The 22,795-nt window shown below is 45.3% G+C and overlaps 1 protein-coding gene across 16 annotated transcripts in view; it reads right to left on the bottom strand.

Moving 5' to 3' along the window:
• SLC4A5 (solute carrier family 4 member 5) overlaps nucleotides 1-22,795 on the bottom strand; it is a 129,513-nt gene that overhangs the window by 85,724 nt on the left and 20,994 nt on the right. For 15 of the 16 annotated variants that reach the window (XM_048829229.2, XM_048829221.2, XM_048829223.2 and 12 more), the window contains exon 5: nucleotides 7,168-7,297. In XM_048829229.2, coding sequence (XP_048685186.1) covers nucleotides 7,168-7,297 — 130 coding nt within the window. Of the gene's footprint in view, nucleotides 1-7,167; nucleotides 7,298-21,994; nucleotides 22,181-22,795 lie in introns of those variants that run through there. The other variant, XM_048829232.2, reaches the window with a different exon arrangement.

Genomic DNA, 22,795 nt, shown 5'->3' with positions numbered 1-22,795 from the left:
ATTAGTGAAACAAGCTTCACCTTTTAAGATAGGGACGATGACCTACATTAATAGATTCCAAGATCAGAACAGACCATTGTGGTCATCTAGTCTGACTTCCTGCCTAACTCACGCCATGGAAGTTCCCCAAAATAATTCATAGACCAGAGCTTTTAGAAAAACATCTAATCTTGATTTAAAAATGGCCACTGATGGAAAATCCACAACTCTTGGTAAATTGTTCCAATGCTTAATTACCCCTGGTTCTCATGGGTGACTTTAATTTTCCTGATATCTGCTGGGAGAGCAATACAGCGGTGCATAGACAATCCAGGAAGTTTTTGGAAAGCGTAGGGGACAATTTCCTGGTGCAAGTGCTAGAGGAGCCAACTAGGGGGGGAGCTTTTCTTGACCTGCTGCTCACAAACCGGAAAGAATTAGTAGGGGAAGCAAAAGTGGATGGGAATCTGGGAGGCAGTGACCATGAGTTGGTTGAGTTCAGGATCCTGACACAGGGAAGAAAGGTAAGCAGCAGGATACGGACCCTGGACTTCAGGAAAGCAGACTTCGACTCCCTCAGGGAACGGATGGGTAGGATCCCCTGGGGGACTAACATGAAGGGGAAAGGAGTCCAGGAGAGCTGGCTGTATTTCAAGGAATCCCTGTTGAGGTTACAGGGACAAACCATCCCGATGTGTCAAAAGAATAGTAAATATGGCAGGCGACCAGCTTGGCTTAACGGTGAAATCCTAGCGGATCTTAAACATAAAAAAGAAGCTTACAAGAAGTGGAAGGTTGGACATATGACCAGGGAAGAGTATAAAAATATTGTTCGGGCATGTAGGAATGAAATCAGGAGGGCCAAATCGCACCTGAAGCTGCAGCTTCAGAGAGATGTCAAGAATAACAAGAAGGGTTTCTTCAGGTATGTTGGCAACAAGAAGAAAGCCAAGGAAAGTGTGGGCCCCTTACTGAATGAGGGAGGCAACCTAGTGACAGAGGATGTGGAAAAAGCTAATGTACTCAATGCTTTTTTTGCCTCTGTCTTCACGAACAAGGTCAGCTCCCAGACTGCTGCGCTGGGCATCACAACATGGGGAATAGATGGCCAGCCCTCTGTGGAGAAAGAGGTGGTTAGGGACTATTTAGAAAAGCTGGACGTGCACAAGTCCACGGGGCCGGACGAGTTGCATCCGAGAGTGCTAAAGGAATTGGCGGCTGTGATTGCAGAGCCATTGGCCATTATCTTTGAAAACTCGTGGCGAACGGGGGAAGTCCCGGATGACTGGAAAAAGGCTAATGTAGTGCCAATCTTTAAAAAAGGGAAGGAGGAGGATCCTGGGAACTACAGGCCAGTCAGCCTCACCTCAGTCCCCGGAAAAATCATGGAGCAGGTCCTCAAAGAATCAATCCTGAAGCACTTACATGAGAGGAAAGTGATCAGGAACAGTCAGCATGGATTCACCAAGGGAAGGTCATGCCTGACTAATCTAATCGCCTTCTATGATGAGATTACTGGTTCTGTGGATGAAGGGAAAGCAGTGGATGTATTGTTTCTTGACTTTAGCAAAGCTTTTGACACGGTCTCCCACAGTATTCTTGTCAGCAAGTTAAAGAAGTATGGGCTGGATGAATGCACTATAAGGTGGGTAGAAAGTTGGCTAGATTGTCGGGCTCAACGGGTAGTGATCAATGGCTCCATGTCTAGTTGGCAGCCGGTGTCAAGTGGAGTGTCCCAGGGGTCGGTCCTGGGGTCGGTTTTGTTCAATATCTTCGTAAATGATCTGGAGGATGGTGTGGATTGTACTCTCAGCAAATTTGCGGATGACACTAAACTGGGAGGAGTGGTAGATACACTGGAGGGCAGGGATAGGATACAGAGGGACCTAGACAAATTGGAGGATTGGGCCAAAAGAAATCTGATGAGGTTCAATAAGGATAAATGCAGGGTCCTGCACTAAGGACGGAAGAACCCAATGCACAGCTACAGACTAGGGACCGAATGGCTAGGCAGCAGTTCTGCGGAAAAGGACCTAGGGATGACAGTGGATGAGAAGCTGGATATGAGTCAGCAGTGTGCCCTTGTGCCAAGAAGGCCAATGGCATTTTGGGATGTATAAGTAGGGGCATAGCCAGCAGATCGAGGGATGTGATCACCCCCGTCTATTTGACATTGGTGAGGCCTCATCTGGAGTACTGTGTCCAGTTTTGGGCCCCACACTACAAGAAGGATGTGGAGAAATTGGAGAGAGTCCAGCGAAGGGCAACAAAAATGATTAGGGGTCTGGAACACATGACTTATGAGGAGAGGCTGAGGGAACTGGGATTGTTTAGTCTGCAGAAGAGAAGAATGAGGGGGGATTTGATAGCTGCTTTCAACTACCTGAGAGGTGGTTCCAGAGAGGATGGTTCTAGACTATTCTCAGTGGTAGAAGAGGACAGGACAAGGAGTAATGGTCTCAAGTTGCAGTGGGGGAGGTTTAGATTGGATATTAGGAAAAACTTTTTCACTAGGAGGGTGGTGAAACACTGCAATGCGTTACCTAGGGAGGTGGTGGAATCTCTTTCCTTAGAAGTTTTTAAGGTCAGGCTTGACAAAGCCCTGGCTGGGATGATTTAATTGGGGATTGGTCCTGCTTTGAGCAGGGGGTTGGACTAGATGACCTCCTGAGGTCCCTTCCAACCCTGATATTCTATGATTCTATGATTCTATACCCTCACTATTGAAATTTTAGACCGTATTTTCTAAGTTTGTCTAGCTTCAGCTTCCAACCATTGGATGATGTTATATCTTTGTCCGCTAGATTGAAGAGCCCACTGCCAAATATTTGTTCCTCATGTAGGTACTTGTAGGGCTTGTTTAATGGTGCCATTGTCCGCAATAGAGGGGCACTAGCATGTTGTGTGCTGACCCATGTTTCAAACAGAACTATGTTACCATGCATGAGGGAACTTTTCGTGCATGCCAGCCGAGTCCACATCACCAGTTCGCGTGCAACACGCTGGTGGGCTTTAGAATCTACACCCCTGTAGTACGGACTAAGGCACCAGGGAGGCAAGCCCATAAACTGTGATCAAGTCGTCCCTTAGACTCAAGAAGCTCAATTTATTGAGATTATCACTATAAGGCAGGTTTTTGAAACCTTTATTCTTTCTTGTGGCTCTTCTCTGAACCCTCTCCAATTTGTCGACATCCTTCTTGAATTGTGGACAGCAGAACTGGACACGGCGCCAAACAGAGGTAAAATACGTTATCTAATCTTACTTGAGCTTAGAGATGCTGAGGCAAGGAAAAGGGAGTGTCTTGCCTAAGGGTCACACAGCAAGTCAGTGGCAAGATCCTCTGTCTTGACTCCCAGTCTCTCCCCCCACCCCCTAGAGAACACTCCCTTCCTGGAGTTGGGAATAGAAACCAGGAGTCAATTCCCAGACCCCCCTCCTCTAATCACTAGACCCCACTCCCTGTCCAGAACTGGGAACACAATCACTTGCCCAGTGGTTCAAGAACTTTAACACTCAAACCACCAAACTAACTGTGATTTCCTTCTGCACCTTGAATCCAGTAAGTCTTTGCAGGCAAAAAAACCCTGTGATCATGGCAAGGAACTATCGGTTTTAGTAGCCATCAGGTTTCTGCAAGGTGAACTTTTTCAGGGTGGTGGGTAGATCTGACCATTACCCAGTAACCTTTATCTATCTTAGGTAGATGGAGATCATAGAATCCCCAATATCATAGTACCTGTGAATGTCACAGTCTTTAATATATTTATCCTCACCACATCCCTGGGAAGCAGGGAAGTGCTATTATCTTCATTTTACAGATGGCAAATTACGGCACAGAGGCCCTGATCCTTAAAGGTGTTTAGGCAGCTAACTCCCATTTAAATCAATAGGGGTTAGGCTCCTAAGTCCCAAGGTCACATGGGCTGTCTGGGGCAGAGCATGGATTTGAACCCCGGTGTTCTGGACCACCCACCTCTGCATGGCACGCCGATACAGGAGAGGCACCACGCTAGTTGGTACAGAAAAAATAGGGTCAGTAGGACAGTGTGTGCCCATCTCATTGTCCCCGTAGCTGCACGCGTAACTCCCTGGGCGTCAGAGAGCAAGCACGTCCCCTGGCGCTGGCCCTAAGTGCACATTAGACAAGGTCATTTTGCGGCACAAGTGGGATGCCCCTGGTGCACGTGGGCAAGACGGAATTAATAAAAATCTATCTTATTAACTGCCTGACCTCACCCCATCGATCCCATTCAGAATGGCATGAACATACACAAATCCCTTTGTGTTACAACAGAGAAAGGGCTCAGCTGAGCTCAAAAAGCCATCTAAATCCCTGGCGCAATAGTGACTCCTTTTTCAAAGAACGAAGCTCGCTAGGGAAAAAAAACAAACAAAAAAAAACCTAATAATGCTTACAAAACTTACACTAGGAAGAGAAAATTCCACATGGATTTGAATTTTTTTTTACTTGGTTAAGCTCATAATTCCATAAAACGAACACTATTTGTGGTTCCTCTAATACTTTTATTAAAAGTTTGGGGTTTTTTCTTTTCTTTTTTTTTAAGATCTGGAACAGCAGGGCACGTTAACTCTTTGGATGCCCACGGAAAGTGAGAATGCAGAAATATTAGACAGATTGGGCTTGATTTTTCCACGGGCTTGAAACGTGGTGGAATCTTTTCCAAAAGCTGTAAACAAAGGGTGTCAAATTCCACCACTCTGATCTGGTAGCATTTTGCACCAATTTTCTTTGCCATGCTCTGCCCGCTCCATACCAGTTCCATGCTTATGCTATGCCAGTTCCATACAACGTTATGCAATGCCAATTCCACGCGATGCTCATGCCATTTCATTCTACTGAACTCTTATTTCACAGGATACCAGGAATAGTAACGACTTCATTTCTTAAATCCACTCACGATCCAAGCACAGAGGCAAAGGCTGGAGAAATGAAACTGAAGCCACCTGCCTAGCACGTGCTGCGACTGCTGCTTATCGCACTGCTCAGATGTAGAGCTGGGCAAAAAACTGAATTTCCAGTTTGGTTGTCAAAATGAAAAATCCAAAAAAATGTTCCTTTCAGGTCAGCCTGAAATGACCACCTTTTTGTTTTTCTTGCTGAAATGATAAATTGGGGAGTGGGGAGGGGGAAAGGGGGTGAATAAACTATTAAAAATAAATAAAAAAATTCACCCAGCTCTATTTGTAACTGCAGCCTTGCCCAGACTCAGGGTAATACGTTAATAAATACTGGGGTCTTTTTATTTGCTCTCTGGTGGTGGAGCCTGGAGTGTGTGCTATTTTTCTCCACAACCATGAGGGCTAGAAACTTCTTTCTTGCCACCTCCCTATTTGAAGTCAGTGACTTTTATAACTTTGTTCCAAAACTCATGCTCATACACAAGGCTGTCATGAAGATTGGTCCCTCTGAGACCTGCTGATATTTGGTCCATGTACCTAGTCTTTGGTCTCCCTCTTTTTCATCTTCCATCCACAATCATAGAATCATAGAATATCAGAGTTGGAAGGGACCTCAGGAGGTCATCTAGTCCAATCCCCTGCTCAAAGCAGGGCCAATCCTCAATTTTTGCCCCAGATCCCTCAATGGCCCCCTCAAGGATTGAACTCACAACCCTGGGCTTAGCAGGCTAAAGCTCAAACCACTGAGCTATCCCTCCCCCACAATCACTACAAGAGCTCTCTGATCTCTGCAAGATATGCCCACACCAACATAACCAAGCCTCCTTCAACTTGTCTTCAATTGGAGCAACCCACATTAGGCCCCTTGCCAGCTGAAGGGCTAGAAACTTACTTAAAAAGATAGTTGAGATTCTCACCTAATCACATGCCTCCAGGTGCTGGGGCTTTAAGAAACGTACCAAATATTGCAAGACTCAAGATAAAATGGCAAGGGTTGGCATTAATACCTTGCACTTCCTACATCTATAAATTGTATCTACACGTTGTCTCTTACCTTTAGAATGTAAGTTCTTTGGGAGCAGGTTCCATCTTTTTTGTTCTGGGTCTATGCAAAGCCTAGCACAATGGAGCTCTATCCCGGACTGGGACCCCTATGTGCTAGTGAAATACTAATGTATACACATATTGCCCTTTACCCAAGAATATATACAGTAGGTTCTTTCCAACCATCGTATTTCTCCATTCCACATGCAGCTGGGGTTTTTCAACTCTGGAGTGGGCTCCAAGAAACAGCTATGTTTCTAGCCACCATGTTTTCCACTGCCCCTCTTTCAGGATTTGTGCCACTTTGCATGGTCAAGCAATGAACTGGCCCATACTTGCCGTTTCCTAATCAAGGTCAAAACCAAATCACCCTGGTGCAATTTGAGGATGGTTAATAGATTTAATCAGTGTGTTCAGTCTCAGCATCAGCACTGGCATAAACCCACTGGGTATCTCCTGTGAAAGCAGCATGTGTAACTTCACTATGGTCGCAAGCAATTTGTGAATTTTCTTTTGCATCATCTTACTTGAGATTATAACAACTCACTGCATTTCTATAGCTACTTTAATCACGCAGGCTCCCACAGTGCTTTACTAACTATGCACATACCAGAACCGCTTCATCCAGCACAGAAATGCAACCCCCTCTGGGGTGGAACGTGATACCTGCTCAACAGCGCACAGCAACATGACAATAGTTTGCATATTGCCTTGTCTACACGCTGATTTCCCCCCATCCCTTACAATTTGCCATCATTGGGAGCGCTAACGTATACAAGGCTTACCATTGTGTCATCTATACCTGCTCTGAGCTGGCTTAGGGGAAATGGTGCTTAAAATGTGAGAGACTTCCTGGAGCCATCTGCCCTAAAGCACTCATCAATATTGACACTCATGGAGCTGAACGAGTGGGAACAATGGTGGGATATTTTGGGACCCTATCCGGGATCCCCAGGCAGGAGACCACCAGCTGAGTACTAACTCGGGGGGAAAAAAGCCATCTACTCGATCATCAACGATACCTCCAGCACCGCAGTGTCTCCTAACGCTCTGCTGGGTGCACTCGGTCAGTGCTGACGTAGACTGGAAGCTGTTTGGGGCAGGGACCACCATCTTGTTCTGTGTTTGTACAGAACATGATTGTGATCCATGATTGGGGCTCCAAAGCCCTACCACCCTACATACATAACACCACTACCTACTGAGGTGTCCTCTCCTTACCTGGCAGATTCTTTCCACTCCATTTCTTCCCCGTCGTGCTGCAGTGTGTCCATCTCAGTGAACAGGGTGGGGTTTGGAGGGTCATCGTCTTCACCCAGAATGTAACGAAGGCGTTCAGCAGCTGGAGACACTAAAGCAAGGAGATAAAAGAGTTCATTTAACCCTGGGCAACTGTTGATGGTTCCCACCCCAATCCGGCTTCAAAATTGCTCTAGGAACCTTGTGAGAAATGAGCTTTCCAGTGAATATGTCCTGGTTCTAGCCATAGAGTCACAGAGTTCAAGGTCAGAAGGGACCACCAGATCATACCTCTCACCTCCTGTATAGCACAGACCACCAACTGCACATCAAGCCCAGCAACCAGAATAAGACCAAAGTACGACAGACTTCAGGAGACTAAACCAGTGCGTGCCACAGATAGAGAACACCAATGACAAGGAACTGATTAAGTGAGATATACCTATGTGGGCAAGAAATACAAAAAGAGTATTTGGAGGGGAGGGATAGCTCAGTGGTTTGAGCATTGGCCTGCTAAACCTGGGTTGTAAGTTCAATCCTTGAGGGGGCCATTTAGGGATCTGGGGCAAAAACTGGGAATTGGTCCTGCTTTGAGCAGGGGGTTGGACTAGATGACCTCCTGAGGTCCCTTCCAACCCTGATATTCTAGGATTCTATGAGTAGCTTTGCTTGTGATAATTTGGTCCTTTCAAACTCAGCCCTAGCCAGAACCAGGAAGCAAAGCAAGAAAATGGAATTTGTTTCTCCAAAATGTTTTGTGGGCTCGGGTTTGAGTTTTGGGTGGCGAGTCAGATCAGCTACTTAATCAAACCTGGCCAACTGTTGAGGAAACCATCTTTGATTTCTCTTCCATTTTGCGGATGCTGAAAAATGGACTTGGAAAGACCTCACTGCGCATCTCGCGCTGGAGTGATGGCAGCGGAGTTCTTCGCTGCCCAAAGCGCAGCTGTAGCAGTTCATTTCGGCGGCCTGAACAGCAGCTCCCAGGCTCTAGTTTTTTAGGAAAGACGCTGCAAAGGGAAAAGGGGTAATTTTGACGGCAAACAAAAGTGATTCAGCATTTTTGGAGCAGCAAGATTAGTCAGTCCTGACCCACAAAGCTTTGGAGAAACAGAACGGAGGGTAAGGGTGGAGGAGGGGAATCAACAGGCGTAACTTAGATCCTGAAGTGAAAAGGACATTTTGAGGACAATAAGCCGGTTGAGGGAACAACTCATTCAGAAACAAGAGGCCCATTGAGGAGCAGGGAAGGCCGAGACAATAAGCAATTCAGGCCAAGTTTCCTCAACAAAGAAGGCTTGAAATATGGAACAACTGGCAAATGAAATAAATGGAGGGCACACACTCTATTTTGGTAATCAGTGGATACAACCACCAGCTAGATTCAGAGGGTGAAATCCTGGCCCCATTTAAGTCAATGGGAATTTTGATATCGGTTACAGAAGGGCCAACATTTCACCCATTGAATTTAAGGCCAGAAGGGACCATGATGTTCATCGAGTCTGACCTCCTGCAAAACACAGGCCAGAGAATTTCATCTCCTACACCATGCCCGTACTTGTGGTTGAGCTAGAGTGCGTACCTTTTCAGAAAGGGACATCCAATTTTGTTTAAAGACATCAAGTGATGGAGAATCCACCACATTCCCCAGAGAAGTTGTTCCTATGGTGAATTGCCACACTGTTAAAAATCCGTGCTTTATTTCTATCTTGAATTTATCTAGCTCCAGCTTCCAGCCCTTGGATCTTGTTCTGCCTTTACCTGTTAGATTAAAGAGCCCTCAGCTATCCCCAGGTAAGTATTTATGGACTGAGCTTCTTAACTCTTTGGACCCCGGGGAAGAAACGTGATGAGATATTGTACACACATGGTGATGCTCTTTGTGTTTCCTTTAGGTGCTAGGGGGCAGGGTCCTGGATCAGGAAGGTTCCACCATTTCAGTGAGAAATTCTGGCTTTGCAGCAGTGGATGGCTCAGGGGACTGATAAGTGGAGCATTTAACTTCCAAGTCACCAGCTAGAATCCAGTCCAGGTTGGGGAGTGACTGATAGTTACCACCACCTGATGTCTGCTGCTTGGTGGCTTATACTGCCCTGTAAGAAACAAGAAACCCTGGTCTTGAATACAGGGGAAAACGTTTTCATCCTCTTTTCTATGCGGTGTTTTCCTCTGGATACTGAGCCGAAATATGAGGTTGTTGCTCAGACAAGACTTCTGTTGAGGTCATTGGGAGTTTTGCCTGAGTGAGAGCTGTCCAAATCGGCCCAAGGTTTTGGTGTTAGAAACAATATTTTTTTCCTGCTGACATGTGAGTTGGTGGAGGTTCACCCATCTTTCATCAAATTCAAATCGGTTTCAGGGCTCTCTTTCTATTCATCTATTCTGGGATTTTCTTTTTTTCCCCCTCTCTCAACATTTTCTGTCTCTCGATCTCAGAAAGAAAGCGAAACTCTGAGATAAAGAGAGAGAGAGAAAGTTTCTTGGAGTTTTGCGCTCTCTCTCTCTCTCTGTCTGTCTCAGAGTTTCCCTTTCTTGCTTTCTTTATGGCTCGAGTCTCAGGAGCAAAGCCTCATGCTCCTGTCATAACAAATTAACCGCGTTCCCCGCCAAGTGTCGAGAGGAGAAAAGAGCAGTCGAGACAAGCTCCGCGATGGAGTGGCTGCGTCAGAGTAAGCTTAGGCCCGTGGCTGTGGCATGTCACCCAGGGATGCGGACAGAAATTTCAGCAGCACAGGACATTTTTAATTACTGAAAGCGCTGGTTCATTTCCTTTGAATTGTTCCGCCTGAGTGACTCTAATGCATTCCCTGTAGCCGTGCGAGGGGGGCGGGGAGAGCACACACTTGCCCTCCTGACTGCTTGCTCCATTGCTCAGCGAGCTCGATGGATTTTCTCTTAAATCTCTGTGTTCACATGCTTTTAGATCTCTTGGCAGCATGCAAGGCAGCTGGCAACAGCCCGCGCAATGCGAACCCACTGCTGAGGTGCGTGAGGTTAAGAATAAATGTTACTTTAGCCAGGCTAGGAGAGACATGGCCTAGTGGTCTGAATACCGGGCTACAAGCCATGAACTCCTCAGTTCTAATGGCGTCTCTTACTTACAGAGACAGCATTTTAGTCTCTACGGCCAGATGATGATAATATAGCCTGACTTTCCATGCAACCCAGCCCAGAGAATTTCACGCAGTGATTCCTGAAGTGGATGGGGGTTATCCATCCCCACAGCGTAAGAGAACACTAGTGAGTCCTATTCCATGAATTGTATCAACATAGTGCCTAGGAGTCCTCGTCATGGACCAGGACACCATTGTGTTAGGTGCTGTACAAACTCAGAACAAACACGGCCCCTGTGCCAAAGAGCTGAAGCTCTAATTGTAATACAAGAGTCTAGATAAGGAGATGGACAGGCAGGGGAGTACAGGGAAAAGACGAGACTATATTGGCAGTCTTTTTGAAATGTATCCAGTTGTGATTTTAAGACTCCTAATGAGGATGAACTAACTATTATTTGAGTATCTCCATCGGTAAAACGGGAGTAGTGCTCATCTCCCACCCAAGCTTGCTGTGGGTATTTTGAAGCTAGAAGGCCCTAGATAAGAGCGTTAGAGAGAGGCAGGGTAATCCAGGGCTTAGGGCACTGGAGGAGGACCTTGGAAACCTGCATTCAGGTCCTGTCTCCACCATTAACTCACTCTGATCTTGAGCAAGTCACTTTCCTCACCTGTGAAATGGGGAGAACAATCCTGCTTTTTGGTAAGGATCACAGAATATCAGAGTTGGAAGGGACCTCAGGAGGGCATCTAGTCCAACCCTCTGCTCAAAGCAGGACCAACCCTCAATTTTTGCCCCAGATCCCTAAATGGTCCCCTCAAGGACTGAACTTACAACCTTGGGTTTAGCAGGCCAATGCTCAAACCACTGAAGCTTAGATGGAAAGCACTGAGTGATCAATAATGAGATGCATGATTAATAATACCCAATTAAAATAGCCACTTCTTCCCCATTCTGAAAAGCAGCCACCACCACAATTCAGATGAATTCCAACTGCATCTACAGGCTGCTGTCCTTACACAAAAGTTCGGGGAGTTAGAAAACTATCAGTTTTTATACCAGTACCGTGTTCTCGAATATAGCATCATTACACCAAAAGTGATTCACAAACTTCCCCACACAACATAACTAGGAATCGTTCGCTCCCTAGTGAACGGTGTGAAACATGACAACGGTTTAACAGAACCTAGCTACATCACATGACAACTTAAGACCGGACACTAAGAATACTGTCTATCTACAGGTGCTCCCAACGAGTCTCCATCGTGGTTGCTGCGGGAACTTTTGCCATGTTAAATTCCAGCTGAAATAAGACTGCTCCCCCTTTGAATGGCATTTCAGAGGGACCATTCTGACCCTCTCGTCTTACCTCCTACACAGCACAGGCCATAGGATTTCACTCCGTGATCCTTGCATTAAGCCCATAACGTTGTTTTTGGGACTCAGCTTCGACTATCACAACACACGTTCCCTCTCCCCATACATTTGATTGCAAGACACTAGCATTCTCCGGCCTCGCCTATGTTAAAGCATTTTTGTAAATGGATAGAATTTTCAAGTGACTAAGGTAGTCAAGCACTTAACTGCCTCAGATGCTTTTGCAAGCAGTGTGATCGAGTGGTTAGAACACTGGACTGGGAGTCAGGAGACTCGAGGTCATAGAATATCAGAATCATAGAATATCAGGGTTGGAAGGGACCTCAAGAGGTCATCTAGTCCAACCAAATTCCAATCTAGTCCAGTTCTATTCCTGGCTCTGCCGTTCAGCAAGTCACTTCCCCACTCTGCCTCAGTTTCCCCATCTGTGAAATGGGGATAATGATATTATCCTCCTCTGTAAAGAGCTTTGAGATCTACTGATGAAAAGCGCTAGGTATTACTATTTCTCCTACTGTGCTAACACCAGCTAAATTCCACTGGTGGTAGCAACAGTGGGAGCATAAACAAGGCTGTTTTTTCTAACTCCGCTCAGAGCAGATCTAGACAACCTGGCGATAAAACCGCTGATGACTGGTTTATGCTAGGTTTCCCACCAGTGGTACTGGTGTAGGGGAAGTGGTGCAATAATCATGGTGGGAGATCTTCATGAAATTGCCGGTGTAGAAAAGACCTGGGAGCTAGCATTCGCAGCTCAAAATGGGCAGCGGAGGAGCGCTCATACAGAGAACCAAGATGGTAACAGTTCTCTAGGCTCTAAGTTACGAAAAGGTCTCATGGAATAATAGAAAGTGGTAGTGTTTCTGTAGTTTTGGTACCATCCGGTTTAATGTGATAGAACAGGAGAAACTTTCTACAGATTACCTCAACCACCGTACTGAATTTGAGAGATAATTATCTCTCCCTGATGTAGAATTCTATGAGATGGTTTAGCAAACCTACACAAAGGGTCACATTCATCATGAAATTCTATAGGTTTTTCAGAGTAATTTCTAGGGAGCCTTATTACATTTCTATAACCCCTATTGTTTCCATCCCTATTACATTGTACAGAACTTTTTCATGAATGGAAGGATCGTGAAGGGGCCATGTGGAAAGAGGAAGCCTCAAGGTGACCCATTAACAACTTGAATGTTATGAAGGGCAATTGATAAAACTGACTGAGAATTCTCCCAGGTGAGTGATTCTAAACTAGGGCCAGAAGCTAAAAATTAGGAAAGTAGAACTAAAATGGAGATAATCAGGGAAATACCATGTGCTCACTTCATCGTATTCATCGGAGCTGTAGCTCACGAAAGCTTATGCTCAAATAAATTTGTTAGTCTCTAAGGTGCCACAAGTACTCCTTTTCTTTTTTAAAAGAATCATTAAAAGGATTAGAAAACATGCCTTCTAGTGATACATGCAAGGAGCTCAGTCTTTTTAGCTTAACAAAAAGACGACTACAGATAACTTGATTATAGTCCATAAAGTACCTACACAGGGAACAAGTATTTAATAATGGGCTCTTCAATCTAGAAGAGAAAGGTCTAACATGATCCAATGGCTGGAAGTTGAAGCTAGACAAATTCACACAGGAAATAAGGCATACATTTTTAACAGTGTGAGTAATTAACCAGTGGGACAATTTACCAAGGGGCATGGCGGATTCTCCATCCCTGGCCATTTTTAAATCAAGACTGGATGCTTAGTAAAAGATCTGCTGTAGGAATTATTTTGGGAAAGTTCTACAGGAAGGTCAGACTAGATAATCATAATGGTCCTTTCTGGCCTTGGAATCAATGAAATCTATGAAGCTCTGGAGGTCCCCAGTTCTATCCCCTTATGTGGGCCATTCATACAGACCTCTGATGACAAAGTGGCCAGAGTCTACTGGTCACTAGAAGGCCCACTTCCAGTCAATGCTATCAGCATTTCTGTTGTTAGGTTTAGTGTGCGGGTGCTGGGTGGGGTTGTGTTTGATACACAGGAAGTCAGGCTTTCAGTGGTTCTCAACCTGCGGCCCAATCAGCACACCGCTGTAGCCCATGTGACATCCTCAGGGCCATACAGGTAGTCTGTGTCCCACAATGGTAAACAGATTGAGAATCACTGGACTAGATGATCTGGTGATTCCTTCTGACTTTAAACTCTGACTTACTGAGTAGCTCTAGTCGAGGCAACAAAGGAATGTGGTCATTCCCGGCAGCCCCGCAGTAGCATCTATCTACCAATGTAGGTACCACATAGCGTTGGGGGAGCAGAGATTCCTATGCAACCTTGCCTAGAAGGCAAAGATACTGAGGGATGAAAAAGGCAGTTATTATCAGCAGTACTCCCGCCCCATGAATCCCGTACGGAGTTTCAGGCCAGCTCTGGTAATCCTAGACCATTGTCTATTTCTGGGGGATTTGCAGGAGATAGTAGAAAAAGCAGGAAGGTGGGATCTGCCAAGTAACGGCAGTTGTGTTGGGCCAGGAGGCTTTCCCTGTTCCTAAGATTCCTTAACAATCTGCTCATTTAAGGGCCTACTTTATACAGAGCAGAACACACCAGTTATTGCAGGCCACAAGACTCTCGCTAGGAATCTGGCAGAAGAGCGTGCCATGTGCCCGGTGTGTTGGAATGCTAGTCACTCGTGCTATTTGGGTCCGCTTCCAAACAGCTGAAAAACGCCTGTGGCGGAGGAACACCTTTGTTCAGAGGTAATACCACTGTGGGATTCCCAAGGGAGAGATCCTGGGGCCAACTTCAAGGCCGTACTCGTACGTTATCGCATGGCACGTCCAGAGGTGCCACAACTTATGTAAATTAGTGGGGGCGGGGGGAGGAGAGCAGGAGTGAAAATGCAGCAGTTTGGAAGTGATGTTGAGGGGGGACATCAGCAGGAGAGTCAAAATTTACGGAGACATGTCCTTTCTCTTCCCCGAGCAGTTACAGCAATAGGTACATAGGACACAACGTACATAACTTAGGCAGAACAACTACATTAAATGGTGGGGAAAATTCCCAGAGGGCTTAATCCCAGTACTTTTACTAGATTTGGATTGTTTGCTCATAGTGTATGTGACTGGTCTAATCTATTAATTTTAAAATCAATTCCCTCCCGCCTCTAATGATCAGCACACGTGAAAAAGATATGGAAACATTTGGCCCTTTCCATTACAGAAAGGTGGGATCAAAGAGCTAAGTAATATGGGCCAAGTATTGAGGCACACAAATCCCCTGGGATGGGGAAAGAATGAATGAATGGAGAACACACACACATACAAGGTACACTCTTAAGTGTGAGCACCTCTCTGAACATCCAGCCTCTTCCCCTGATGCTGCAGAATTCCTGCCTTCAGCATATTTGCTAGTGTTTTGTCCAGTCGGGTTTATAAATTCCCACCCCTTCCCTTGGGAGACTATTCCACAAGCCAGTAATCTCACTATCAGGGAGCTCTTCTGATACTCAGCCTAAATGTTCTTGCCATTCATTCAACTGCTTTAGATGATCCTTCCCTGCTCCTGGGTGCTTACAGCTTTTGAGTGTTTCCAGGAGGTTATGACTGGCCCTTCATTGTCACTTCGCCAAGCTAAGCATGTCTACTTTTAATCTTTCTACCAAAAACTGCCCCGCTCCAGATTCTTCTTCTTCCTCCTTTCAGAACTCCCTCCCTTTCATCATCAGTATCCTTTGAGCCCTGAGATACCCAGAAATGACCACAATACTCAAGGTGTGGTCACGTAAGAATCATAGAGAGAGGTGCTTTTTTGAAAACATTACCCTCAGTCTTTGGGAGCATGTCTATATTGCAATCAGAAGGCGTGACGGCAGATAAAAATTTAATCTACCTAGTCTGGGCCCTGGATACACAAAGCCACGGCAACGAAAGCTTCAGCAGAGCCTATACACGACCGAAGTGGCTTCACTGCGGTGGGACCCAAGATAGCTAAATTAAAGCTATCACACCTGTGACTGCAGTATAGAAATACCCTTCGGCCCTAAGTCCTCTTTCAGTGGGATGTAGGCTACCACAGCCCAGATTCTCAAAGGGATTTAGAGTAACAGCCGTGTTAGTCTGTATTCGCAAAAAGAAAAGGAGGACTTGTGGCACCTTAGAGATTAACCCATTTATTTGAGCATAAGCTTTCGTGAGCTACAGCTCCAGCACATTACACGGTTTTGAGAATTTTACCCAGGTTGTAGTAGATCCCCATTCTGGGACATAACGGCCTGCCCATATACAGGACCAAAAACCAGAAAAAGGGCCAGATTCTTGGCTGGTGTGAATCATTGTCACTCCATTGAAAATATTGACCCAGGTTCAGTGAAGCCAATGGAGCTATACCAATTTATACTGAGTGAGGGTCTGGCCCAGGGCCATAACTCATAAAAATAAAGAATGAATGTGAGATAGACACACAACTCCAGAAAAACCTCACTCTGGACTCATCGACACGAGAAGGTTGCACCAGTATAATTTGAGATGTGAACTGAAACCAATAGAATGACACTGGTGTCAAAGACCGTGTGGACACCTATTTTGGTACAAGGGAGGCCTTTTCCCAGTTTCGTTTAACCGGTTCCTGATAGACCTGAGCTAAACCAAAATAAGCCACCCCTATACTACAGTAAATACCCACGCAGCCTTTTGCACTGGTTTATATTGGTTTAAAAAGAGATTTAAGTTATAGCGGTGCAACTTTCTCATGTCGACAAGCCTTGAGTCAACGTACATATTGTAGATCTTAAAACACTCACACTACTTATACTCAGTATTACAAGCAGGAGAGTGAGTTTGTGGGGGGAGGGGGGGGGCAGAGGGTGAGAAAACCTGGATTTACGCTGGAAATGGCCCAACTTGATTATCATACACATTGTAAGGAGAGTGATCACTTTAGATAAGCTATTACCAGCAGGAGAGTGGGGTGGGGGGAGGTATTGTTTCATGGTCTCTGTGTATATAATGTCTTCTGCAGTTTCCACAGTATGCATCCGATGAAGTGAGCTATAGCTCACGAAAGCTCATGCTCAAATAAATTGGTTAGTCTCTAAGGTGCCACAAGTACTCCTTTTCTTTTTGCATCCTCATTCTGACATTTCTCTCCCCCTTGTAAATGGTTCCCCTCTTATATACAGTACTGAATCTTCTCCGTCTACATGGCATGCTTATCCAAACAAACGCTCCCCCTCCAAAGCTGTGTAAAACAAAACAATACCCCCCAAGCAAGAGCGACACCCATTCTACATGCATGCTGGGATCAATCCAGTAGTAATCATATTCCACACTTCCACAGTGCCTTCCACTCTAAGGTCTCAAAGCACTTAAATGATTAACTTAGCTTCACAACACTCTCAAGAGGTTGGCAGGGCATTGCCCTTCCCCCACCCCCCTGGTTTTACAGGGGAGGAAATGGAGGAATACGAAGCTTACTGGATGTGCCCTAGGTCACACAGTGAGCCTGTCTAGGCCCATCCAGCCATGTTCTCCTCCTCGCCCCCCATCACCACAAGATCAGAATTTGTGGCAAAGCCACGAATAAAATGTAGGCCTCCTGATTCTTCTGATGGTCTCTCTTCATAACAGGGGAAGGACTCCAGCTCCTTTAATCTCCCCTGCACACTGGCCTATGAAGCATCATGTTCACAACACACATGGCTGCAAATGGAGAGACTTTTTTGTGTCCCTAACTTGAGGGACAAATCTCCTCTCCAAATTGCACACGGGAATCTCTTCCAGCCTATTCCCCACTCCATGCATGCACCCGAGTTACACATAAGAACCACCTTTGGAGAAGTGTGCTCGGCAAAGCTAAGAGGGGAGTTTAAACCTATGCTCGCAGGATGAAATCCTGATTCAAACTTCCAGCACTGAAGTCAATAGAATTTTTGCCTGAATAAGGACTTCCGGACTAGCCTATCGTTACAATTATTTCTAACATTCTGACAATACTCTTGGCACATTACAAAATAAAGACAGTCCCTGTATCCAGAAGGGCTTACACTGTTAGAACCGATTGTGTCTCCTAATTACCCTGGCATTTCATTAAGTAACATGGACACAAGGACGGGAACCTCCACAAAGGTGCAGAGCAGCTGTTTTGAGTTGGGATGGTTGTCTCCTCCGCTGTTGGCAGGGAGTTGTTCAAACAAGGGTTTAACCCAACCACACGGTGGTCTCCTCAGGCACAGTGTATTTTAATAAACTGTTGGGTTTTAGTACTTCCTTAATATGTCAGATGTTAATCCATTTATGAAAAATGGATTTGCTAATGGAATCCCAATGCTCTAGAACTTGGAAATAAGAAAGTCGGCCAAATACGGTACTCAAGAAAGGGGCTAATTAAATCGGTGTGTGTGTGTGTAAAAGGAAACCTCCTGTTGCAGCCAGAAATACTCTGCCTTTCCCTTCCATAAAGATCAGGTGAAGCAGAATTCATAACTGCTGTGAAAGAACAGGATGTCCCTTGCATTATAGCTTAGCCTGCTTTACTGCTTAAGACCCTTAAGCCACACCACCAGAGACTTGGTCATTATTATCATCAATCATTTAATATGTCCATCACTGTAATGGTGGGAGGCGCTGGTTGGAATCAGGGGCCTGTACAAACACAAAGGAAGACAACCCCAGAGAGTTCACGACCGACGTACATTTCAGAAGCTCTCTCGCAAAAAGCGATGCTGGGATAAAAGCGGAGGATGTGAGCTGAGAGGCCAGTAACGCTTTCGGATCCGATCCCTCAGCCCTGCAATGGTATGGGGGGGCTCATGGACATGAGAAAAAGGATGGTATCAGTCCCATTCCATTGCAATGCTACAGTCACTTGAGGTTCTAGCTTTGCACCCTTATGATGAGGATGTATTCTTTGCATTGTGGTAGCAACACAGGGCCATAAGCAAGGATTGGGACCCCTGTTGCGGTAGGTGCTGTACCTGCACAAAACCAAAAAGCCCCCCTCCTCCTGCCATCAGGGAGCTCCATGGCCAGATAGCCAGCGTGGGTTCTGTTATGCAAATGATTAGCCCCCTTCTCCCCCAGATCAACAGGAAAGCTGTTTGTGATCCATCAGCCCTCTGAGAGGATGAACAACATGGGTTAAAAATAACTACTATTATTATGTGGCAGCCAGCAGGGTGCTTCACAGCACACACACAAGACAGGTCCCTGCCTTGAAAAGCATAAAAATCTACATGATAAATAAACAAATGCCACAGTTGGGGGTGGGGGCTCTCAGGCTTTGCCCCAGGAAGGGGGAGGAGTTGGGTGACAACTTCAACTCTATGCTACTTTCTCAGCAGGAGGGAGAGGACCTTTCCCCTGAGAGCGCAGAGCTCTTGTTGGTTGGGGACCCTCCAAGGGCTCTACACTACAGGGGCTGTGACACCAAGGGAGAGATGAACAAGAGCTATTCTGTATTGGAGTCTCTGCTGCCATATGCAAGTACTGAGTTAATTATTCCTAGACCAGCCTTAACAAAAGGGCATACCCTAGTCCAAGCCTGGAACTTCTCCACTGAGGGGAATCCATAACGGCCCTTGGAAATGTCTCCCATCACCTGCAGTAACTATTTTAATCTAATCTATATTTTCCCTACTGTAGCTTCAGCCAGTCACCTTTCTTCTGTCTCTAATGCCAGAGAGGAATTTTGTCCTACCTTTAACATCCCTTTGCAAAGTTCTAGACACCTGCTTTTCTCCAGGCTGAACCTTCCCAGCTCTTGGCCCTCGCCTAGGACTTGGGAGATCCTGCTCCACCACAGACTTCCTGTGTGTCTTTGGGCGAGTCACTTAGCCTCTCTGTGCCTCAGTTCCTCCATCTGTACAGTGGGGATAATAGCACTGCCCTGCCTCCCACCGGTGCTGTGAGGATAAATGCATGAAAGGCTGTGAGGGGGGCCACATCTGTACCTAAAGGTGGTTTAACATTCTAACTTTCTATTCTGAGTGCATTTGTGAAAAAATTTGTCAGCCATTGAAGAAAACAAAAGACAAAGGGGAACATTTACCTAGAAAAGAAGGTTTTTTCTTTCTTTCTTTCCCCCAGCTTAAGGTCTAAGCCGATCTGTCTACGCATAAAATGTACTTTCTGCACTGTGCAGTTTTGCTGGGATCCTTGAGCTACTGCCTTCCCTCCAGTCACAGTACACCTAGTCATTCAATATCTTGCAAGTGGAAGGTCTGAAGATCGTTTTTCAGGTCTCTTCCTCCTCTAGAGTCTTAGTCACATTGTTCCCCTGACCGGGGTCACTGACCCGAACAAAGAGTTATTTGCTAAACCAACATAGATAGGACTTCACTGAGCAGTGGGGGCAGGAAGCTGCTGGAGAGAATGCTTGGTATTTATTCACCTGAGGGATCTTTTCCGCCCTGAAATAAGCAAAGCCTATCTTAGTTTCAGGCACTTATGTGGATCTTATTCATTTTTCTCAGCTGGTAAATCTGATACATCATTCAACTTCATTAATGAAGATACCAGATGTTCAGTTAGGAAGATGATGTTTAACGGTAATTTATTTTTGAGCATGCAAACTGGGCATCTTCGAAGAAGTGCTGATACAACATTCTTGCAAGGTTTTGACATCTCAGCCTTATTAAAACTATCCTCATTAGAATGCTCCCTCAATTTGCTACTTGGAGACAATAGCCACCTTGCAGGCGCTGGGTTAAGAGAGCATAAGAACGCCAACGGCTAGTTTAATAAAAGCTTTTTGCTCATTCTGAGCAAGAGTGACCCAATGCTTGCAGAGTTTTTGCACTTTTGAAAGGCAATCCACTAAAGCTAAACCAGAATGCATACACTGATGCATCTGAAGAAGTGGTTTACCACCCACAAAAGCTTATGCCCAAATAAATCTGTTAGTCTTTAAGGTGCCACCGGACTCCGTGTTGTTTTTGTGGATACAGACGAACATGGCTACCCCCGATTCTTTACACTTGTGCTAGGAAGTTTATCAAAGGTCATAAAGAGATCCACTGGTTGGGCAGGAATAGATCACATTAATGCAATTTAAAAGAAAAACAAAGAATTAAGAAAGATACTGCCAATAGGACAGATTTTGGTCTGCAACTACACTGGCTTTAGTGGAGTTACCCCTAGTTTAAACCACAGTGAGATCAGAATCAGGCCCCGAACGTTCCAGAGCTGAAGGTTTAACGCAATATTAACACTACAGATAAAACAGGCTGATTATATTAAAATGGATAGTTGCACAGAACAACAGAACATAATACTCTGTATTGGTACATGCATGTATCTATTAAAGATGTAGCAAACCCACAGAACTACTTCCCCAACATGATGAAAGCCCCAGCTGATGTGGTTTTGCAAAACAAAGGCCAACTCTGGTTTTGCCTCTCTTGTGTACCCTATATGTAGAAAGTGGCTGCCATGACAAGAATAAAAGCAGCGCACAGTATTATCTGCAGTGGCTGCAGTTTTCAACTAGACTTGGCGTAACAAATAACTGACAAGCACCTAGCATCGGTTTGAAATGCTAACTATCAAATGGTGCTTGACAATTGTAATTATCCATTCCTTCAAAAGAGAAACATTTGTTTTCTGCAGGTCTCATTTTGCAGGACAAACAGAACATACAATGGGCTTTCTTCTCCTTTGCGATCCATCCCTTGCCCCTTAAAAAGGAGAAGGATAGATGCAACACTGGTTGTTCAGTGGAGATGATCCTTGCAACTAGCTGCCTTCTACAATGAAGCATCCCAACAGCAGCACTTATTGAACCTCAGGACCGAGAGCCACTTAGAGGATTTAGATGCCCAGTTTCCATTAATTTTAACGGGAACTGGATGTCCAAATTCCTTAGGATGCATTGAAAAGCTCAGCCCACAGCTCTAAATTATCCCTCTGTCTAGAAGTCCAACATCCCATTCTAGATGCAATTTGCCTCTTCTAGCCCACTTCCAGAACACTACAATGCAGCCACGGGCTCCAAAATGGAAGGTGCTCTCTCTCTAGTGTGCATGTGGGCTTATTGCTAAACTCCCTTTGTTATATTTTTTGGGGTCAGCTGTGCCACATTTTTAAGGCGCAGTATCCCTCAGTTTGATCTTTGTTCGGCTGGAAGGGACAGTCAAAACCACCTTTCTTGCCCCCTCAGAGGTGAACAAGCTGTGTTTCCTACCAAAAAGTTTATTTTCAGCAAGCACATCGGATTCCAAGATACCACACTGTATTGCTAATCAATTTCTCTTACACTTGCAAACAAACAATGCTGTCGCGTTTTCCCCACCCCTAGATCAGTTAAGAAACAGCTTTTGTAAGCAAGAAACAAAGCCCAGGAACACCAAGGTTTTTAAGTCTGGAAAGAGAATGGAAACAGCATGTGGAATAGTTCTTACCTGGAATGGTTTGCATTCTTTCCCCCGTTAAACGTACACCACACCAAACAAAAAACACCCTAAACTTCCTCCTTTATCCACTCAGTCTTGTTAAACTCCACGGCTTAATGAGCAGATTATAGAGAATATAAAGCACTTTCCTCTCTCGTCGGCTCTCATGACGTGAAGTTACCAAATCCACCGAGATGCCTGCATAAGAGGTGAGCGGACTGGTGTGTGAGAGAGAGTGAATGAGTGGGGGGGGGGGAGGGGGGAGGAAATGAGAGAGGTGGGAGGATGGGAATGGCAGCACAAGGTTTGATATAATCCCTACAACTTCAGAATGCTGCACATATTTACCCCAAGCACAGACAGAGCCCTGTGCCTCTTTATTCAGGCAAAATTCCCCTCAGAAGTCAATGGGAGTTCTGCCAAAGTATGAGCTGGAATTGTTGAACAGGCCCTATCTTAGCTGGGTTAAATCCTAAATGTTTTGGATTCTCCATGTGCCTCATGCTTTAGTATTCTTTGATATTGCATGCTGGGCCTCATCTTCAGATACGGACATCCATCCATCAGGAATATTGCAGTGGATTTATTTCCTTCAAGGTAAGGGACGGCAAATTCAGGACTCTACGCAGGGTTAGAGTGCTCTACTAAGTGCTTTGGAGACTGTTTCAAATACACAATTGCCAACACTTGCTTTGTAAATTCTGCATTATTCAGAAACAACTTGCAACTACAAAGGACTGTACACCCCTGAACTAGCCACAGTCAGAAACCTTTACCATTTCCAGCACCTTTTATTGGAGGCTGTCAAAG

Source organism: Caretta caretta, chromosome 26, assembly GCF_965140235.1.
Source record: "Caretta caretta isolate rCarCar2 chromosome 26, rCarCar1.hap1, whole genome shotgun sequence".
In the NCBI taxonomy this organism is placed as follows: Eukaryota; Metazoa; Chordata; order Testudines; family Cheloniidae; genus Caretta; species Caretta caretta.
This window is presented reverse-complemented; position numbering and strand designations above follow the sequence as displayed.